The sequence below is a fragment of the Paramormyrops kingsleyae genome, chromosome 6 (assembly GCF_048594095.1).
Source record: "Paramormyrops kingsleyae isolate MSU_618 chromosome 6, PKINGS_0.4, whole genome shotgun sequence".
NCBI lineage: Eukaryota > Metazoa > Chordata > Actinopteri > Osteoglossiformes > Mormyridae > Paramormyrops > Paramormyrops kingsleyae.
Window position 1 is genome coordinate 5885627 of NC_132802.1, and position 22251 is coordinate 5907877.

The window sequence follows — 22251 nt, forward strand, 5'->3', positions numbered from 1 at the left end:
TTCAGTGGCAAGCCGGGTAGAGCCCAGCGCTAGCTTATAGCGTACTAGCGTCATGTGCATCGTCCAATCGGAACACGCCACAGGCTCATGTGGCTTGGCCGTCATTAGCGATTAGCTAACTAGCGTTTTGTGCCTCGTCCAATCAGAACATGCCACAGGCTCATGTGGGGTTTCTGTGGCGGCTTTTGAATGCTGGAGAGGTGTCAAGGTCACCCCTCGTGTCAACTATGACCTTGTTTAATGTCTTTGTCTGGGATGGTTGGTGCTGCCCTTGTGTGTGTGTGTGTGTGTGTGTGTGTGTGTGTGTTTGTCTGTGTGTATACATACTCATTTTTTTTTTCCACCGTAAAAGTTCCATTAACATGAACATGGCCATTAAAATCGGGCCTGTGCCCTCTCGATGAGGGCCATTCACTCTCCACGCTGCTTCTGTAATTTGAGTGGCCCTGGTTGAGATTGAATTTATGAAGCTCAGAGTTTGAGGGCTGCTTTAAGAGAAACGTAGCGAAGCCCCGGTGGAGCCCTCCCCGGCTGCACTAGAGACTCTCTTCCCCCCGCTTGGATACCTCCATTAAATCCTGGTTTGATCGCTCAGCCCTGAGCCCCAACGCCTCAGCCAGCCCTAATCCCCTGGTGGTGTGCAGAGACAGCCCCTCTCTATCTTAATTCCCATCAAAGCTCATGCCGTTTCTCACCCGCGACTCTGTCTGTTGCGGCGTTTGGGTGTGTACTGCAAAACGGAGGGATGTGGTCCTATGCCTACGAGGATGTACCCCCCCGGCACCAAGCCGTCAGATGAACGGGGTGGTGTGGAATGAAGATATTCCTGTTCTGTCGTGTGTGTGTGTGTGTGTGTGTGTGCGTACGTGTGTGCGTGCTTGTCTGGGTTATGTATACATCAAGTTGTGGGGGCCACACTCTGATTATTTAGATGTTTTGGTCCCCATTTGATTAACCTAAATTTTATACAAATCTGTGACTGCAATAAAAACAAAAACAAAAAAATCTATAAATCTTGTATCTCGTTTGGTTACTTATGGTTAAGGTTAGAGCTGGGTTAGGGTTAGGGTTGACATGGTTAGGGTTTTTACCGTAGAAATGAATGGATGTGTGTGTGTGTGTGTGTGTGTGTGTGTGTGTGTGTGTGTGTGTGGCCATGAAGTCAGCAGTGGCTTGAGTGTGTTGGTGAAACCTCAGTATTCAGCCAGTGCAGCCAGTATGGCATGAATACGGCTCCTGGTTATTACCAGAGCGCTGTGGTAGAAAAATTAGTCGATTGTAAATGAATCCATGATGGAAATGCCAAAATGACAGATTCGCTGGAGCCCATTTGTTTGTGAAGGTTGTTTCTCCGCCCCTTTGCTTGTCGATGCTTGTTTTTTTTTGCCTGGGGATTCTGAGCCGATGGCTTTTCATTCTCTCGTTTTTTTCCTCTCTCGTCTAGCTGGGCTTCCGCTGTGTCAATGGGCCTCTGTCCTCCTCCGTTCTTACTTTGCAGCCCACATCTATCCTCTCCATCACTTGTCGATCTGCATAATTCGCCCCTTTTTCCTCCTCGCTGGTCGGTCTTTACCCGCCGGTCGCATGCTGGGCTGTGCCCTCTGCAGTTTTTTTATTTATTTATTTTTTACCCCCGGAGCAGGCTTGCAAAGTAAAAAGGTTTTTTTTTTTTTTTTAAATTGTGATGAGGATTTATGGCTTATTTTAAGTTCATTTTGAGCTGCTAAGAGGCAAACTGGAAAGTTTATTTTTGATAACAAGCTTTTCTAACATTACTGATAATTATTATAGCATGTGGAAGTTCAGACCCTAGCCTGCATACTAGCCTTTACAGAAGATGCATGTCTGTCATCACCCCCTTTCTTCTTCTAATTCGCAGCAGCCTTGTTTCCTGTTTTTTGCCATTTGCTTATTGGTCAGAAATGTCATTGAGTCCCGCCCCCAGATTTTCATGCACAGAAATCAAAAGGAATTTTGTGCACAGAATTGAAATTAGCACTTCGCATTTCATGGACAGGAGAAAGTCAATTTGTGGCCAAAATGCTTTTTGCGAATGGTACACAGTCATTTCGTGGACAAAATTGATTCTGTAGAATCACAAAATGCAAAAAGCTTCTGTCCACGAAATGCAAAGTGCTGATATCAATTCTGTACACAAGATGAAACGTACCTTTTGATTTCTGTGCACAAAAGAAAATGAAGTCTTTTTGCTTTTGTGGACAGAATGCATCTAGGCATTACTTGATCTCATCATTAAATAACGCTTTTTGTGCCACACAATGTATTTCGTACACGAAAATGAGCACTTGGAACCCCGTATGCCGCTGCCAATTCACTTTGTGCTGATTGTGTACCCTAGTGCCAGCAACATGTGATTTTAGCTGACATCTTTACCGTGAGACAAGTTGTCTGTTCTTTTATCCCAACATCCTCAAGAAACTTGAACTTTTTTATTTTGGCAGTAAATTCCTATGGGTTTAATGCCGAATGGGAGGCCATGCACAGCCAATCAGTGTCACTTTGTGTAGTTGCTCTTCAGTTCCTTTTCAGTATAAAATCCATTACAAGAAAATATTTTTCAAAATGTCTACTGGTCTTATTTCACGTAGTTATTTATGGACTGGAAACTCCACCAGAAACTGGTTTTCCGGCACCGGTGGTCACCAGTGAGTCATCTGTGACGTACTAAGGTTGGGGACCCCTGCTTTTCACTGAACCGTGCTTGTCACTGTCTGTCACAGATTAGAACATCACAGGATTGGTGTGGTTTTTACTACTTTACACATTGTGACAGACTATCTGGCTTGTTCACGAAACTCCTGTCCATAGTCATATCTTTGCATTTGTTCATACTCTTGAATAACTGATCAATTTCCCCTAACAATCAAGTCAATCAAATCAAGGCGAGACCACTGTCAACATTAAGTCACACTGTGTACCCTTCACTGTGTACCCTACACTGTGTACCCTACACTGTGTACCCTACACTGTGTACCCTACACTGTGTACCCTACACTGTGTACCCTTCACTGTGTACCCTTCACTGTGTACCCTTCACTGTGTACCCTACACTGTGTACCCTACACTGTGTACCCTTCTGGATTCAGCCTTCTAGGTTTTCTCTCCTGAGTTTGCAATGCTGAGTATACCCTACAGAGTGTACACTATAGAGTGTGTGCTACTGATTGGGCCCTACTCAATATTACATGCAGATTATATTCCTCTCAGTGAACCCGACAGACTTTAATCTCGGGGGGGAATGTCTGGGGTGGTCTTTCAAGCGCACACTAATCTCCATGACAACCACTTTATTAAGGAAGACGAGTGAGGACAGGCCTATGGTAGCTCATGGTGCTTCACAACATGGATGTGAACAGAAGTTGCACATTGTTTTCAGCCAAGTGGAGGCTGTTACTCAATGCAGCTTGTGTAAATTACACCAGTAAAAGCTTGTATCCCAGCCTGTGACAGATGGGTGAAATGTGTAAAATCATAAACCATTTGCCTTAGAAGTAACTAAACAGCTTGAAAACAACCATCTGTTGGCATCATAGCCTGTCATGGGTCGTTAGTTATCGTCCATCTTGCATAAAAATAATGAAACTGTGTGGAATGAAATTGGGTGCGATGGTGTGCCTGAATTTCTCGTACGGTGTGATTGCGTGTGTATGTCCCATGCCTCATCAGACGGGATTTGGGATCATCGTGTCCCTGCACTGGGAAAACTGGGGAAAATAGCTTCAGTGTGATGATGCTGTATTGGTCGAGTTACTTTTTGAGTACATTTTGCCAACCCAGGGCTCCTCCAGCAGATGTGGTCATGGTTAGCACATTGTTCACCACCAGCTCTCACACCAGCTGGTCAACACAACATTCACCCCCAGCTAGTTAACCGAGATTTCTCTCACCAACCATCTCACACCAACTTGCAGCGAGAGCCCGGTTATCTACCTGAACTCTGTTCACCAGCCTGTTCTTGTTCATATACCTGGAGATTTTACCAGGGTATAATTAAGCAAAACCTGAAGATGGCTTCAGCACAAAGGAAACAGACAGAAACATAGATAGGATATGTGGCTGTAACAGAGACGATGAACGGGGGGGCGAGGGGGGGAACCCTTTGTACTTGTTATAAGGAAAACTGTAATTCATCACCTGCCGTCACCCCACCCTGTGACATCCATTCCCCATCTTCTAAAAGCTCGTACCCCACACGTCACTGCACACCTTAGTGCGTCCGCAGTGCTTATAGCAGATGCAGTGCACACGGCCTGGTGGCAGGAGTGCACCAAGATTCTTCTCCTGCTGGTTTACTGTCAAGCTGAGAGGTGCCGCTTGATTCGAGCTTCGCCGTATGATGGCAGAGCTGCACTGGAAGTTGCTTCTTGGTCTGGTTCCTTCACCACAATGCCGATCTCTGCCCAGTGGGAAGAAATAGCTTCTCCGTAAAGGTTTCCCACATCAGCACCTCCAGTGAAGAGAGAGGATAGCTGACAGGCCTTGTGTCCTGTTCCCTGTTGTCACAGATATTTGTGCAGGTGTAAGAACAAGCATGTTAGGCATGGCATGTCATAGCCACATCCGGTGCTGTGTGATCCCTGCTCCCCTTCAGATCAGAAGATGTTTTGAAGGTACCAGATGTAGGGCTGTTTGTGTGGTAAAAACCCATTTTGGTCTGCTTGCTCGTGTTCATATATTTTTATGAAGCTCATCATTTGTTCGCTTTGCTCAAATGAGATTTGGAGGCCATATTGGTGTATATCTGAATCTACACAGCGTGGTGTTTTTGGACGTAATCGCAGTCAGAGGCCTTGTAAACCAAGCAGACCAAAACTGTTCCAGCGCTGCCTGCATCCATCCATCATGGTGGCAGGTCCTGCTGTCTCACCTCCCGACATCAGAGTTGATGCTCAGGTGACGAGGAGATTGAACCACCCCCCCCCCCCCTCCCCGTCTGTCACATACCTCCTAATGCTGTTTCCTGCTAAGCAAAAAAGGTTGTTCAGACAAAATAAGTCTCACTAACCTGACATCTTCAGGCTAAGTGGTAAGGAGTTCTAATCACCTTCAAGTAAACGCAACATTAATCTACCGTTGCTCGTGTTTAGGAGACATGCAGAAGGTGGAGTTCATGAGAGCATCTTTATAATAATAATTAAATCCTAAATTTCCTCTCTGTTGTGACCAAGCCTCTGCAACTGATTATGAAGCATTGCTTCCCTAAGTGAACTGCTGTCGTACCTGATTTCTGGTTATATGGCAGATAAGCCTTTAAGTCCGGTCACATGGTAGTGACATTTAGGGTAACCCATAATGTTTTTTTGTTTGTTTTTTTGTTTATGTGATTTTGGTTATGTTGGTAAAGTTCACAAGCAAAGAAACTGCTCTGTTCCATTGCAACTGTCCGCAACACTATGGCCCCCCCAGCCAGGACACCTTCATGGCCCTTGTCTTGCATGGTGGGACTCTATCTACCTGGACGTTTTGTGCAGGGTGAATTTTGCATTCTGAGATGGGCGTCGGTGTCTGAGATGGATCTCAGTCTCCTCACGGCCGAGACGAAAATCGTCTTTTGTTTTCAGCCTGAAAGACTGGCTTCACATACCTTGTGAAGATTTTTTTTATTCTGTAACAGTAATTGAAATATTCTTCTGGCCAGAGTAAATTGAGTGCATTTTTTATTTGTTGTGCTAATGAATGTCAGACGCCTGTGTGGGCGTCCATGAATAGCTGGAGACTCCTGGGGGCTTTGGGATGCGTACGGCCGCCGCGGTTAATGATGTGGGATCAGGTGCAGCATCTCAGGGGTGCACTGAGAGGACCACATGATGTAAACACAAAGCCCTAATGCACCGACCTGAAAGCGGAGGGAAGTTTCTCAATTTAGGAGACACCTTGCGCTTCAGTGAGGAGTTCTCGCTCTGGGTCAAATACTGCACTGTTAGTATTAGTTTTGTAAATAACGCCGGCTACCCAGAACTCATGCAGTACTACCTTGCTCGGATCTCTGTGGAGTATGAAGGAGAACATCGCTGCTTGTTTCGAGCCCCTCGAACCTTCGGTGCCGTTCGTCAATTAAAATGTCGTTAATTCAGCCTGCCGGGGGGGGTCCCATCTGTTAGCGGTTGACAGCGGGGTGATTATTGGGTGTGGTAGATTGGGAATGCAACTTTGAAATGAGCAGGGGCACAGCTGGTGAGCCAACCATGGCTGCTGAGCCCCCCCCCCCCCGACAATAACTGAAAATGGGGGTGGGGGGAGGGAGGGTACACTTTTGCAACCTGAGTAAAAAAAAAAAAAAAAAACTGTGCAAATTATGTTCTTCTACTTTTTATTTACAGTGTCCGTTTAGCATGTTTAATGTCAACAGTTTTTTCTGGAAGAGCCCATTTTGGTGAAGGGCTTAGAGGGTCTTGGTGCAGAATGCTCCGTGTCCACAGGATTGATGTGGATTCGGATGATGGAGCGGAGCGGGAAAGCAGGGAGCGAGGAGAAGGCTTCTACTGCAGTGGAGGTACAGACTCAAGGAGACGTATAACTCAGGAGCCTGCCAGCTGTCCAAAGACCAGGCCGAGGCAGCCTTTCTGCAACGTCGTTCAGAACGTTCTAACTTTCAGACCTAATGACATCACTGCTTATTCTCCTCAAAAGCACATGTTGTTGCCCCCCCATTATGATAAAATAACCTTTCAAAATAACTAGTGGCTGCAGGATGTTGCCTCTACCCTGCTTTTAAAATTCTGAGACCTTTGGTCCAAAGTCCAGAATCTGTGTATACCTGGTTTAGGGAGACATAGGTGAAGCCCTTTGGTTTGACACTCTGGGATTTGAAATAAACAGGAAGTATTCTTGCTCCAGTGCAAATAATTTTAATACTGACATGAGAAATGTGGTGCCAGATCTGGAGCTTGTATTATGTTATTGCCCTCAATTCATTGATGGAAGTTACTAAAAGAAAGTGTGTAGTGTCACGACCTTCGTCTTTGGTTCCCATTTTCATTTGTATCCCTGTAATTCATGTATCGGATTGGATGGATTGTCTTCCCAGAGGCGGGGCCAATATGTGGGTCCCCAGGCTATTGGTTTGCTCTAATATGAAAGGATTGGCTGATTTTGCAAGAGGGAGAAAGAAAAGAGAAGAAAGCAGCAGCTGGGGTTCTTGCTGTCATTGTATACACTTCTGGACTCACGTCATGCCTGTACGTTGTTCTGGCCTTTTTTGTGAAGTAGGGATTTATTTGCCAGTTTGCTTATGACTTAAATAGGCTTATTGACTGTACAGCAGCTGGGGAACCTTTCTGTTTTTGCTATGGTCTAACATACTTGCATACTTGGGGCTGCATATTTGGGGTTGTAACGGTAGTTTTATAATAAGCTGACGCTATCTCTGAGTGACATGAGTGTTCATGGGAGCCCAGTACTGAACCTGGTGGGTCACATGCATGCCAGCCCAGGTTCCTCTTTATTGTGTCCTGACAGACTGGGAAGTTCGCCTGAGTTCAGATGCATTGTGGGTAAATGGCACGCTGGAGCTGTTGGGACTCTGATGCAAAAATTCTGAATGCTGTAAGAAATGAAATGCTGATTTGTTGCCTGATATGGATTTATGGACTGAGTCGGCCTCAATCCTGCCTCTTTAAGATGGTCCCAGAGTGGTGGGGGTAGGAGGAGAGGGGGGGGGGGCCCTGAGTGAGGCCTCCAGTGAGTTGGCTGTGGTGGGGGGGACGGAAGTGGCCATGTCCATTTGTTTGGTGCCAGGCTGCAGCTGCAGCCCTGATTCCCTGGAAGGAGCACCCCCCCCCCAATACTGAGGCCCTGTTTTGTCACTCTGGGCAGGACGATGGTACCGTAAAGCTACAGCTCTGTGTGTGTGTGTGTGTGTGTGTGTGTGTGTGTGTGTGTGCATTCAGATGGTAATTCAGGGGCCTCCCAGTGCTTATTAAGAGCCCAGAGCGGTGTGGAGAGTCCAGCTGAACCCCTAGGAGACCCCAGGGAGGGGGGTCCTTGATGCACTTATGGGGTGGGGGGCTGAGACACAGATATCCTCAAAGCAAATCCATCATCACGTTTATTAGTGCTTCAGCCAGCCTGAAGAACAGCCTGTCAAGTGACCCCCCGCCCCCTATTGGCAGTGAGTAGCAGAGAGGGACATATTTTAGAGACACAGGGACACATAGAGGTTGGAGATACCATGGGATCTGTAGATCTGTCCCATGCAAAAGCTGACTAAGATGCGAGCCGCTCTGAATGAGGGCATCTCCTAAGCGGTTCCTTCGCCGGGTCTCTGCTCGAGCCGGCTTGCCGGGCTCCGTATCCAGGCTTCCTGCCTAATCGCTTTCTGTGGAGTTTGCCGAGAGTGTGTGGTAGCGTGGGGGACTCACCTGCAGCCAGATCTCCTGAGGGAGGGAAATACGGAGGAGTTATAGGACTCAGAGCCAGGACTTACTGAGCAGCGTCCCGATTGGGAAGTTAGGGGAATTTTATGTGAGTCCTTCGCTATTGGAGGTCTTTTTAGGTTTTTTTGTTTTATGCTTTTCATATCCACTTCAGTATTTAAAACAGGATACATAGACTGCTGTTACCTTTTGAGACAATGGGTACTTGTTTTTATTTTCTCATGGAGGTGATTGTGCTTTAATGTACTTTTAGGTGAGTCTTGCATCATCGTATGTGTTCTTTGTTGTTCGTGAGGCGTAACCTAAGAATTTTCATCATTGGTAATAGACAAAGTTTCTGAATCTTTGTGACTCTGTTAGTTGAGTTGGGCTGGACAGCAGATAAATACAAGACAAAGTAACCAGGACGTGCAGGAGAGGAGCAGAGCGTGTTGCATGATTACAGCAAGTTGCCTGCAAACTCTGTTTTTCGATACTGAGCGCAGCCAAGCACTGAAGCCCGACCCACCGAGATGCTTTTTGTGAAGCAGTATTGGGTTTATTTATTGGAACTTTTCCAACGCTTTGTGCATTGTGTCACCTGTAAAACGATCCCCCCCCCCCCCCCTTTTAAGAGCTCTTGCCTTCCGCAGCAGTTCAGCTCCTGTACACGCACTCTTTTATACTGGCACAAATATAGCCCCCTCATTTAATGCCTGCGAGTGATATGGAGACGTTGCTAATCCTGGCTCTGGTCCTTCACCAAGCTTGCCGTTGTACCCTGTGTGCGTCTCTAATCTCCTTTCCAATGCTATCAATATGGCCGGCTAAAGTGACACGCTTTTACACTTTTATGATGCCATTAAATACGTGATGAAATTTATATTAAATGTAAAGTAAGATAAAACCAAGATTGGGGGGGGGGGCTGTTCAAATGAATCCTTCTGACAAATGATTCTAGATATTGCAGTATTAGTCATCTGGTGTGTTATCTGAACTTCGTGCATTAAATTGGGAATCTGATTTGGCCCAAAGGGGTTTTGAACATATTAACATGGTGATTGGCAGACATGCACTCCTAAACATGCTCGCTCGCTCGCTCTCTCTGACACACACACACACACACACACACACACACACACACACACAAAATAATATTGTAGGACCTGTATCAGATAGCAGTGGAAAACAACACTTTTTGTATACTTCCCAAAGTTTTGTAATCCAGTTTAAATGTTTTCCTTTCCTGCATTATCGGGCTGTACTCCCACCCTACCCCCCCAGAAAGCTGTGGGGCAACAAAGCGCTGAATAAGTAATGAAAGGAGAGGAGTGTGTGTGTGTGAGTGTGAGAGAGAGAGAGAGAGAGAGAGAGAGAGAGAGAGAGGGTGGGAGGTCTGGGGGCTAACAGTGTTTGCCGGGAGTTCGGAACACTGCTTTTCTTTGTAAGCAAGCTGACTGATTAGCGGAAGGCAGCATGAAGAACAGAGCCGCGGCCCCCGTCTCGCCATTCATGATGAGTCCCACCTTTCAGGGAAGGCCACCGTGCTTGGGTGAGGCCATCTACAGTTAGTAAGAGTTACATGAGTCCATTCCCTCCCCACCTCCCCCCCCCAGCTCTCCTGCAGATGGTACGGTCCATTTAAAAAAGGCGTCTGTCGTCTCCCGTTGCACTGTGTCCTTTCAGCGCGCGGCGGCCGCGAGCGCATTATGCAGGGGAGGCGTCGGCGCTCTCACACTGCAGCTGCTCTGCCTTGCCGCGCCGTCCCTGCTGCGGGCTTGCACACGCGTGTCCGGGGGCCGCGGGGGGACTGACGCGTCCCTCCTCCAGGCACAGGAGTTGCCGGGAGAACGAGGAGTGAAGCTCTGGGGATTTATTTACTGTCATAAAACAATAATAGCAAATCAGGAGAGAAGACCGGGGGTAGACAGTTTTCAGCTTGACCCCCCCCCCCCTTATCCCCCCCACCCTGACAACATGCTACCCCATGTGGATTCCTTCCTCAGGCCAAAATCCTGAAAATGATGGATGACAACAAGCAGCTGGCCCAGCGCATCGACGGCGCAATCCAGTCGGCCAGCCAGGAGGTGACCAACCTGCGCTCAGAGCTGAGCTCCACCAGTCGCCGGCTCGCCGAACTGGGGGCCAACGACCCCCCCATGGCTGAGAACGCGCAGCACAACCACCACGGTAAGGGACTGGGGACCGGGGGGCACCGTGGCATGTGTCGGCAGAGCTGTGTCCGTGTGATCGGTGCGGTGCTGTCGCTTTTGTGGCCGCTGCTCCTTCCGTCGTTTTTCAGTCCTTCCAAAGTTTTGCTAACTATTGGATGATTAGTCACTGAACACGGCATTAGGAGAGTGCTTCTGGGAGGGCTCGTGCTGGAGCAGTTTGGGGGGGGGTGGGGACAGTGGAGTCCCATCACTGCTACTCAGACTTTTGTTACCCCGTTGGTTCTACGTGGATGCTTCTCTCTGTGGATTTTGCCGTTGTGGTGCTGGTGAGCGTGTTAGGAATCTGTGTGCGAGTGTTAAGGTTACGGTTACGGTTACGGTTAGGGCACTCTGTGGGCTGCTCACCGTCCTGGGAACTGTCCCCTCCTGTGGAGGGCTGGCGTTCTATATCTCCAGGGTGGCTCTTGTGTTTTAGTGTCGTGACAGGTTCCTTCAAACAAAGTAGCTTGTGCAGTGGACAGTTGTCCAGTTACCCAGAAACACTCTGCTTTATAAAGAGATTGTAGTTCCTTAGTTTTGGGTCCCACAGCAGCCAGACTGAAACACCAGCTTGTTCCTTAAACACTGTCTCATACCTGCGGCTTGACGTCTGAGTTTGAATAGGACTTTTTTCTGATTGCTTCCACCTCATCCCTGCTCACCGTGTGACCACAACCATCCAGAGGGTTTTAGACCAAAGCCACAGCCTGGGTATGATTCTCCAACAGGTTGGCGTAGTGGTGGAGGAGTTGGACCAATCTGGTATTGGATGTTTGGGCGCTTTGGAGAGAGATGCTGTATAAACACATACTGTCCTGTATTAAGTTTTATTTCTAAATTCTGTAGAATTTTTACGCCTCTGCTGTCTTCTGAATTCCGTCTGCACTCATTTTTAAAGTAGCGCTAAATTAGCATATTCAGCTCTCGCCACTGCGGGACGTCCATTTTAGGAAGGTACTTAAATGAACAGGAAGAACAATTTTTGTCAACTAAGTGGATAAAAGTAAAGATGGTAATTTACTGTGAGGTGTAGCAAAGTGCCCTGGATCACCTGCTCACCCCCTTCACTACTCTTGCCGTGGAACTGCCCCAGTTTCTCCGGGCTGTTTGGGAGAAACTAATGTGGGCCCCAGGGGGTGGGGCCCAGTGGGCGGGTCCGCCTGAGGTGGCTGGCCTGGCGTCCCCGTGCACCTTCACACCGTTCTTCGCCGCCTCCCGAGGAATCCTCTGGAAGGGGGGAGAGCGATGTTCCCACGCGTCATCTTCTCCTGGCTCCTCCCCATTTCGCCTGACGCGTGGTACGCTCCATGCCGCTGACAGGTGTTTGTCATACTGGTTCCTGCTCCCAAGCTGTATCCAGCTCCATTGTGGATTTGGCTGACAGAGCATCGCATGAATGTCAACAGTCATCTCTCACGGATCCTTCAGCTCTCTGCCCCCCCCCCCCCCCCGAATAACACACTGTTGTCTCAAATAAAAACAGCAGTTATGGAGTGCAGAGATCTAGATAAATAAGCTCTCGGGGCCATATGACTGTCGCTATTCAAGCTTTTGTTGGATACCAGCCTCCTCCACGGAGACCACACGCTGAAACCGCCATAGCGAGGTGACATCGTTTATTGTTTTACTCGTCACATGGCTACAGTTCAGGCCCTGCCGATGCTGTGACACGCAGGGCTGTAAGGACACGTATTATGTTTGTGGTGGGGGGGGAGATAGATGAAGCCCATCCATACAAGGAGGCAGGTGTACCCAACGGCTCACCTTCATTGCACCTGCCTTGTTGCATCATTGAGATGGGACTCGGGTTTTAAGGCTTAATTTGCCTGACTGATGGTTCTAGGACCATTCTGGTTTGTTTATGAGTGCGCAGTGTCGGGTCGAGTCCCTCCTGGGCCGCTGTGCTGGCATTCAGGCGCCTGTCCCAACACTCATCAGTGTGGACTTAATCATCTGCATCATTAATTAGCCCCCTGCTTCTCTGAATCGCAGTAAGACTCTCCCTGGTCACAGGGGCAGGGATGGTCAATCTTCATATGAAGGATGTAATTTTGGAAACAATTGAATATTAAAATGAGTAATTAAGGGCTGAGACAAGTGCACACATGGCGTAGAGGAAGGGGAGTTGAGTTTGAGACTCATAGTGCTTTGTTTATACACCCTGATGTTTGCTGGAATAATTCAGGTTAAGTGTGTTGTGCCTCCAGGAACTGCACCTAGAGCGCTGTAGTCCCGCCTCCGGGGCGTGCATTCTGGTTCTGTTTTCCCTTGTGGTTACCGTAGTTACCAGCATCCATCACCGTAAGCCAATACTCACGGCTCGCTGATTCTGCATCGGGGGGTGGCGAGGGAGCCAGAGCACAGCGAGCCTTTTCCAGGGCGTCACAGAGGAGTCACGCCGTCCCTGCTTCTCCCATGACATCAGAGTGACCGCTTATCCTGTGTGACCCGCAAGTCAAACCCTTAAATTGGGACGCTGCGTCTCCCCCCACCCCCGATCCCCATGCATGGATGCAGTGAAAGACAATCTGTCAACCCCCCCAGACCCCGAATTGTATCGGAGGGCCCATTACACTGAGGGGGAGAATGGGTTATGTGATTAAGGAGCCGATTCTACACCAGGCTGCAGTAAAGACTCGGTGCTCAGTTATTTGGTCGATTCTTATGAGGACGACGAATCGGATGCCGAAGGAGGAAAACAAACCGGCCGAACCCAGCCTTCTGTGAGGTGTCGCGCCATCGATACGTGGCCTGTTATATCTTTAAATGCAAAATGATCGATTTTAATCACGATTGTATAGTTAATTGTGAATCCCGCTGTTGTTTGGAGTGTCTTCTGCGAAGCACTGCAGTGTTTCCTTAATGCAGCAAAGCAGATGGATTTATAAAAAAAAAAAACTCGCCGAGGCTGCAGGAGGCGGGAATGCGAGGAGAGCCCTGCATGCCGAAGCCCGTACTGCGTCCGTGAAGAAGCCCGACCGTGGGATCTGACACGGCTCAGCTGCTCTGCTGGGTCCCCGTATAACAATTCGTATCCCACCCTTGGGGGGGCGCCCGGTTCGGCGTGTTTACCTGCAGGACGCCTTCCAATCGGACCGATCGCAGTCAAGGACAAAAAAAATAAATGAATCACGGCCGGCACGAAACAGTACTGCGTCTGTGCAGTTTATTTCCCCATAAAGACCTTTGTGCCAGGGGGGGGGGACTCTTTCCAGTTTTTCCCGGCGTAATAAAACAAAGAGGACATGGGGGATATGGGCCGAAGCCAGGAGTGAGGAACGGGAGCGAAAGGCCAGCAAGCTCCCGGGAAGAAGCCCTGAAATGAATGGGAGCCGTCAACCGGCACGGATCTGCACGCGGCCTGGGGGGGGGGGGATCTGCGCGCGGCCTGGGGGGTCTGCGCAGGCCCCCTCGCTGACCTTAAGCTGTCGGAAATTAACGCCCCGAGTTTACATCCCGCATAATCCCGCGTCTTCCCCCACTCTGGCATCGATGGCTTCCTTCCCACTGGGAAAGCGGTGTGGGCAGGAGAAGGTCTGCAGTCGATTGCCCCCACCCCCCACAGACTCCACTCCATCCCTCACACTGACAGTAATGCATGCGTCAGTCAGTGTGATGACAGTCCCTCTATATCAACCCTCCTCCCCAAAGTCTCCATCCATTGTCTCCATTTTTATTTTTAATTCTTAAAACAATTAGCATGTTCTGATGATGCAGGTTCTCCCAGAATCACACCCTGCTCTGGATTTCTGATGACCTCTGCTGCTCTTTGAGTTTCGTCATGATGAAGTTAAAATGTAACTTCATTTCTTTCTTCTCAGTCCATCTTCTAATGGCTTATCCTTGTCTGGGTGCTGAGCTTCTGCGATGGGTTGGCACCCCTTCCTGGATTATTTCCTTCCTTGTGCCCATAGCTTCTGGGATAGGCTCTGGACCACTGTGACGTGAAGTGGGGATGGATGGATGGATGGATGGATGGATGGATGGATGGGTGCTGAGGTCTCCATTATATGAAGCTCAGAATTGTTGCATTATTCTTTATGGTCATAAATGTATCCATGGTGCGTATGTGAGCATTACCTCCCGCATACATTGTTTTCATATTTATCTGCTGACATCTCTGTCTAAAACGTCTTCCACTTGATATGTGACTGAAGCTGCTTGGGTTCAGTCGGAAACCAACAGGTTCGTGGGGGTCAGGCGTCAAAGCGGCGACGCCCGTCAGCACCTCCATCGTCTGTGTCTCCGTGAAAGCGCCGGTGCTTCTGGAGGGAACCCGTCATAAATGATGAATGCTTTGGGAGCGAGAGACCGGAGGTGTCCGTTACACCGGAGTCGTATCTACGATCGGGGCCGTCTCTGCCGCTGCCCGTCTGGCTGCTCTTTTAAATTACGTTTGTGCGTCTCCGCTGCGTGGGGGTCTTATTTTTTATTAAATCTCTCTCAGGGGCAGAAATAAACAATCCAGCAAGGTTTATGCTTCAGCTTTTTATCTCTAACCAAGCCTTGTTCGGCAGCATTGACCGCTCTGACCTGGAGGCAGTGGGAGATCCTTCAGGCCCCGACGGAAACGGATAAGCGGCGATGCTGCCGTTGGGGGGATCCACGGAGGTGCGAGGTTTCTTTGAAGACGCCATGCAGACCAAACGTGGAGATCACAAAAGCACTGATTAGAAGCTAATACAGGCACTGCGTTCACCATACTCGCTGGCTGTCTGTCTGAACGCCTCTACTATATTATTTACTACAAACTCCTTTACTAATATTTTGACCCATATTGATTTAAAAAAAAAAAAAAAAAGTTTAAAGAATTACGGTGCCTAGAATGAGTCATGCTGGAAGCCGAATGGCCGGGATTAAGGCAGCCGTGCTCCGCGCTCAGACTCTGTCTCCTGCCAGGCTGCTCGCGTAACGTGGCCACCTTTGTCACCCTTGAGTTCTGCTCACCGTCGAGGTTCTGCTCCTCCATACGGTCCCGCCAGTTGCTCCTGGCCACTCTCCCTTCTGCCTGAGCGACGGGCGCCACGAGGCCGCGATTTGTGAAAGGAGGCTTCCTGGATGTCGCCTGCTTGGCCATCCTGTCATCGCGGGCCGCGATCTGGCAACCCACAGGAGATAAAGCTCATCTGATCCATCTCCTGTGGACAGCAAGATGTGCCACCGGGTGGCTGAGGCCTCCTCCCATGATGCCTGTAGTCCTGCGTCCCCCCCCCCCGCCCCCCCCCCGCCCCCCACCTCCCAGCATTCCGTGTGGCACCAGTGAAAGCTCTTTGTGTAATCTGTCTCATACGTATATTAGATGTCCGAAAAACATGCTCCTGCTTTTCAAGACTTTGAAGGTTGCCCCCCCCCCATCCCACTCCCCCTCCCCATGCCAAACTTGGCAAGAAGACAGGAATGCAAGAAATGCAGTGAGGGGAGGGTAAGAGTTCAGCAGACGGCTGTGATAAAGAGGAGATTTTGAAAGCAGGAATGATTTGTTGGGACTTCTAAGAGGCTTGTGGGTTGGGGGGGGGGGGGGGGGCTGCAGTCCCACAGCTCTATGCCTCTGAGTCGGAGGGTGGTGTGTGACTCAGCAGGTTAGGACTGTCGGAGGGTCCCAGGCTCAATAGTTAAAAGCGTCTGTAAGGAAATGTCGTGGGAAAGTATCCGGTACGATACCGAGACATGGGACACTGGCTGCTTTTGTAGGGAGAAATGTTTTAAACTACAGCAATGTGTGATGACAATTACCGAGATCTGTGACCTCCTCCAGAGCAGAATGTGGCCATTCTAAGGTAGACTGCCTCTAACATGACTAATAACGATAGATACTCTATTGCTTCCCATGGGGAAATTTTCTTTTTGCCTCCTTCGTTTTGATCTCTGTAGGTGTGACAGCGAGCTGGCAGTGAAGGGCAGCCACCCGTAGCAGCACCTAGAGAGCTGGGGGTTAAGGATCTTGGCAGGTCTGCGGCTCTTGAGCGAGGCTGGGCTCGAACCAGCAACCATCCGATCAGAGGCACAGAGGCTTAGCCTACTGAGGCATACGCCTGCCCCCAGTGACTAATTGCAGTGCTCGCAACAGGCAGATATCAGGGGCCGTTGGCCTCGGAGAGACTTATTTTCTTGGCTCAAACTGCGGTGAACGGAATACCCATGATGCTCTGGGCACCCTGTGACTTCAGCCTGGGGGGCTAAGAATGTCTGAGCTGTGAGCGGGTTCTGCTGGCAGCTGTGTGATGTCCCACAGGAAACGCAGTTGGACTGAATCCGAAGCAGCACTTAGATTTGCTTGTTTTTGGTGTTGCTTGTTTTTATTCGTTTGTACATTTTATATTGTACCTTTTCACACAGTTTATTATTTTAAGTTGTCCAGTTGGGCTTCAAAGGTTTTCCCTCAGCAGCTTGGGTTTCGCCTCGCCTGGAGGCGTGTTAGTCCTCTTCTTGTTTGATAATTAAACCTCCCTGCAGACCTCATTTTCATTTTTTCCCACAAGCCTTTCTGTTGCCTTTGTGACAGGTTCTTATGGGACTTAAAATATTGGTGTGTGTGTTTTTTGCCGTTTGAGTTTATTACTTGCCACCAGTACTGTTCTGTGTGTGTGATGCCTGTTTGCAGATCGCCTCTATTGTTTGCGTGCGCTGGTCCCGACCTGTGTGGGCCAGACTGGGCCCTCCTGTCCATTCTCAGCTGCGTGTTGACATCGGGAGTGTGCTATGACCCGATAAAAGGGTGGTTTGGCCTAAGAGAGGGGTGTGGCCCAGATGCAGTGTATGACCAATAGGGAGCTCTTTCCTTCAAACAAGCCCCACCCCCACATCTGAGGAGGGACAATGACAAACAATGGCCCCGGCAGCACAACGGCCAGAAACAGTCAGGCAATAACTCCCCCCACCCCACCCCCGAGCACGGATAACACTCTTACAGTGTTACTGGCCGGAACACAGACCCACATTGTCTACTGGATCTCTCAGCTTTGACTCATTTACCAAACTGTCTTCAGACTTCAGCCTAATGTTGCCCCCCCACCGCCACAGAGCAGCAGTGAGCTTGAGGAGAAGCAGAGCCATTGATAAATATGTTAGGCCTTATAAACAAGCCTGCCCCGCAGTTTACTCTGCTGTCTGCCTGGTGCGTTCAGCCAGCTGTTCCCAGGTCCGGAATGCTGCCGCACTGTGTGCTGAGCTCCAGCTCTCACTGTCCGTGTTTTTTTTTTAAATTATTGTTCGTTTGTTTTTGACTCCCGTCTCCAGTGCGGCGAGTCAGATGACTGTACCGCCTCCCACCCCCCCTGGCCGCTCACGGCTCGCCGCTCTGCGGCAGATGGTGGCCGTACCGGGGGCGTCTCACTGGCCCTGCTGTCCCGGGTTTTCTGGGATGGGCTGAGTTCTGGCAGCCCCCTCAGAGGGGCCCGGAGGAGGGGGGGGGGGGGGGGGGTAGCTTTCTGACAGGGAGAAGGAAAACGAAGGACGAAACCCCGAAGCTTTGAAGGAGACGTGAAGGAGAAACCGGGGGCTCTTTAACATGGGGGGGAGGGGGTCTCGGAGCCATCCTAACTAATTGGCATTAGGGCAGCTTTTCAGATAAATGACTTAAGACATTCATTAAATTCATGAAATGCGAATGACGGGGAAGAGGCTTGCAATAGCGATAATCTAAAATCAATTATTGGTCGTCGTAATTAAATTGAAGTTTTTTTTTTTTCCGTTCTTTTTTTGAGAATTATGGTCGCTTGACTTCACATCAGCTAACTGCCATGGGTCAGGTGTCTGACAAATCCTCCCCCCTCCCGGTCAGTGTGGAGGTTAAAGGCCCCTTTGTGAAGGCTGCACTCCTGTTTTCCTGCTCCCCCCCCCCCCCCTCCGGCATGAATCTGCTGGAAATTAGCTGTGACCCTTACCAGCTGCTGTGTTTTTTGCCATTGTAGCGGTTATTTAGGATGTCCGCTCTGGGTTTTTTCTCACGCAGCGTGAGGAATCCGGATCGCCCCACCCCCATTTCTTCCAGTGCAGATCACTGGGAGGACGTGATTTTGCTCACTGGTTTTTCAGCTCTTGGCCACACAAAGCCATGAAAATAAATGTGCTTCCCAGTGTGTTTGCTTCCCTCTCCTCCGGGTCTTTGTGCTGTAAATTAATCTCTGTGCCTTCGCCTGTCACTGCTAATGCCTACAGTCCCCCAGTGACTCAAGCTCATGATGTTTAATAAGACAGTTTACCTTGTTCTTACCGTTTTGCAGGCAAACCTGGTCCTCAAAACTTTTCTGTCTCCCAAGTCATTGTGGAGGGTGTGACTGCGAGGCTGTGGTTCCACTCCTGGCTCTGTGGGTCACACCAGGTTACAGGTTACTTTCTGGTGGTCGACTGACGGAATCTGACCGATTGGCTCGACTGGGACACCTCACTCTACCCCTTCTGTTCTGCATGTAGAAGTCATGCAGTTGCTCCTGCAGACGTCATGACCCAGCCCACCTACTCTTTCCGGGTATTATTTTGAGAGTCACTGGGGACTCTGAGCCCTACTTAGCTTTGCAGATCTGCCTGCTCCGACTCCGGCCTCCGCGGAGAGGTGATGGTCCAGGCCGGGGGCTCCGCGCGGGTCCAGGCCCACTTGGCTGGACCCGCCGTCGCTGCGTGGCTATGAAAGTCACATCAGCTGAACTTCCGGCAGGTTGGGGCAAAAGTGCAGCCACTTCGAGTCCAAGCCTCTGCGGGCTGCTGCTGCCCCCGAGAGCCCCGCCTCTTCTCCATGGAGTCAAAGCCATCTGTGGTGAAAGGGGTGAGAGTGGAGAGGTCGGGAGGCACGGCGGGGACGTCAGAGAGGTGGCACCCGGCAGCTTGGAGCCTCGGACCTGCGCTCGTTTCGTCTGTCACCCTCCCCACAGGTGTCCCGACACCTGACTCGTGTTACACCTGACAAGCTTCACCGGCTGTGAGTTCGCTGTAGGTGCGGCGGAAGGTCTTCTGCTCCCTGTCAAGGGTTTGTTGGCTTTGGCCCTTTACCCTGGATGCTCCACTGTGTTTGTCTGCGCGTGTTAAATTTCATGACTTAGTCATTCTTCTAAGTAACACCAAGGTTGCAGGTTCGATTCCTTTGGAGTGCCAGCGTGTGGCTTAGCTGGGTAGACCTTCTGTGCCTATGATCGGGAGGTTGCCAGTTCAAACCTCAGCAGAATTCTCCCATCTCCCTTTGTCCCTTGAGCAAGGCCCTTAATCCCTCGCCTCCCGGAAAATCCTCCAGGGGTGTTGGATACATCGCCGGTCCCTGCATTCAGATTCCAGGCTTTGCTCTCACTTGGGAAATGTGAATAGAATCATTTCAATGTACCTGTGCTTCTGCAAATGGCAAAAGAACTTGGAGTGTGGTGCAGTGGTGGCTTGATGGTTAGGGAAGCGACACTTGTAATTGAAAGATTGCTGGTTCGAATCCCCAACCAGCAAGGGACCACTGAGGTACCCTGAGCAAGGTTCCGCCCCCAAGCACTGCTCCCCGGGCACTGAATTAGCTGCCCTCTGCTATGTCACGACGTCACATTATGGGTTAAATGCAGAGGACACGTTTCATTGTTGTGCACTGTGGTGTGTCAACAATGACCGCTGATCACTAAATTCTAAAGCATAATTTCAATTTCAAAACTCTTACCCTGTATTCTTTCCCAGTGACCCTGCTGTAATACCTTTGACTTATGAGTGACCATAATGGAGCGAAGGAGTGCTGATAGCAGAAGGCAACATTTGGTAGCATCTTACATCATTATGTACTGTAGCAGCATCATCTCCTTTCTCTTCTCCATGCTGTAAGACGGCACCCGTGAAGGACTCCTGTCCTGACGCATTTTGCTTTAGAGCCGAGCCTTGAGACCGGCGACTGCACGGGCGGCCTGGCATCCTGCCCGCTGCGCTCTGTGGGTTTCTGAGCAGGCACGAGCAAGACGGCCTGCCGGTAAATGATGTGATTTCATGGTCCTGAGATTGTCTTTCTCGTGGTCACCGCAACGTGAAGCTTGCTGTTAAACTTCGGGCAAACTGCAGACCGCTCTTTAATCCCTCTTCAAAAATATTACTGGGAAGGGCAAAAAAAAAAAAAATGTAAACTGTGTATAAACATTTGAGCAAATGCTGTTGAAGAAAAAAACGGTGCACTATCAAGAGAGATGCGGTAAATTATGGGATGCTGACTTTTATGTGACGTGAACCATGCCCACTCATTTCTGCCAGCCTTTTATCAAAATTATCTTGAAATGCAACTTCGTGGATCACTTAAATGGAGAAAAGAGGAGCAGCAAAACTGAGAGAACAACAAAGCCGAAATCTGTTACATGGGAAGGGGGAACCTGGTGAATCCATCACATGGAGAAGTAGCTTCCATACGGACGGTGATTATTTATGGCTCACATTCTATAACGTAGAGACAGAAATAGCCTCATTTGTGACTGTTAACTGGAAGTACATAATCGATGTCATCGTTTTTGAGTTGCAGTCTGCACTTAACAATTGTGTAGGAACTACTTCTGAGGATTCATGTAATTCTCCAGTTATTTTGCTCGTCCTCGCAGTGAAGTCGGACTGAGTCGCCCATCCAGTAACTAACCGAGTACAGCAAGGGGGGAGGATAACTTGGACATTTATATTTCACTTACAGCTGAATGAATTACCTTTTACCACTTGGGAGCTCATGGTGCATTATGGGTAAATTGTGACATCTCCCCCCCCCCCCCCCCCCCGCCCCCTTGCTGTAATAATGTCTTGCAGGGGTATGTTTGTGTGTTCCAGCCATGACTGTGTGTATTATTCCTATCTAGGGTTTTTCCATTTTGTTTCCTGTGGGATTGGTTTGTTCATGTCTGCACTTCTGTATTTCATCAATTTTCTAACCTCGACCCAGAACTTTTCCACTGTCTTTCAGCATATGATCGTGTTAAAGGGGGCCATGCGTTTTTGTTTTTGTCCGCTGCTGTGTGGATGTGAATACTTGCCTCTCACGACCTCAAAATGCCCAGAAAATATTAAACTGCAGAAACCTGTCTATCGATTTCCATTCGTTTTTAATCTGAGGTTTGCTGACGGGATCCATAATCTGGCCATTCGGGATTAGAAACCGCCAACTCCAAATGCAATTACACCAAATACTATTACTGAGGTGAGTCAGACTGCGTAGGTGAGTGTTGGTTTATAAAGCTCAGTATTTCACTTGGAAAGCTTCAGTCCTCTCAGAGGCGCTACGGCAAGGGCTCCTCGTGCCACTTGATCTATGTGCTCATCAGTCCAGTTCTGTAACCACCTCACAGTCTCCTGAGCCAAAGAAGATGGTCGATTTGTATGAATAGCATGCTGGGTTGGGGTGTGGGAGTGAGCGAGGCACAGCGTGGGGGCGCGGGGCGTCTCTGTGGCTGTGTATCAGCAGCCTGCGGGCCACCTCTGCTTCTGGTGAGGATTGGATTGCCTCATGTGGGCTGGGGTGTCCCTTCCGGCATTCCTGGCAGGGGTATGTGTCCCCCGATTCTGCTCGGCGCTGATAAAATGCACCACGGTGTGTGGGCAGAATGGTGTAAAACTCTTGACACTGTAAGCTGCCCCGTGTTGATGTAAGTAATTAACAGTGACATGGGGTCAGGGGTACTGTGAAGGGGGGGGGGAGATTAGGGCGACCCCAGGGGCCCCCTGAGTGAGGTGGGCTGGAA

General features: G+C 49.5%; 1 protein-coding gene across 6 annotated transcripts in view; it reads left to right on the forward strand.

The window, feature by feature from the left end:
- kazna (kazrin, periplakin interacting protein a) overlaps nt 1-22251 on the forward strand; it is a 210442-nt gene that overhangs the window by 72473 nt on the left and 115718 nt on the right. For all 6 annotated transcript variants that reach the window (XM_072713483.1, XM_072713484.1, XM_023841537.2 and 3 more), the window contains exon 3: nt 10382-10565. In XM_072713483.1, coding sequence (XP_072569584.1) covers nt 10382-10565 — 184 coding nt within the window. The remainder of the gene's footprint in view (nt 1-10381; nt 10566-22251) is intronic.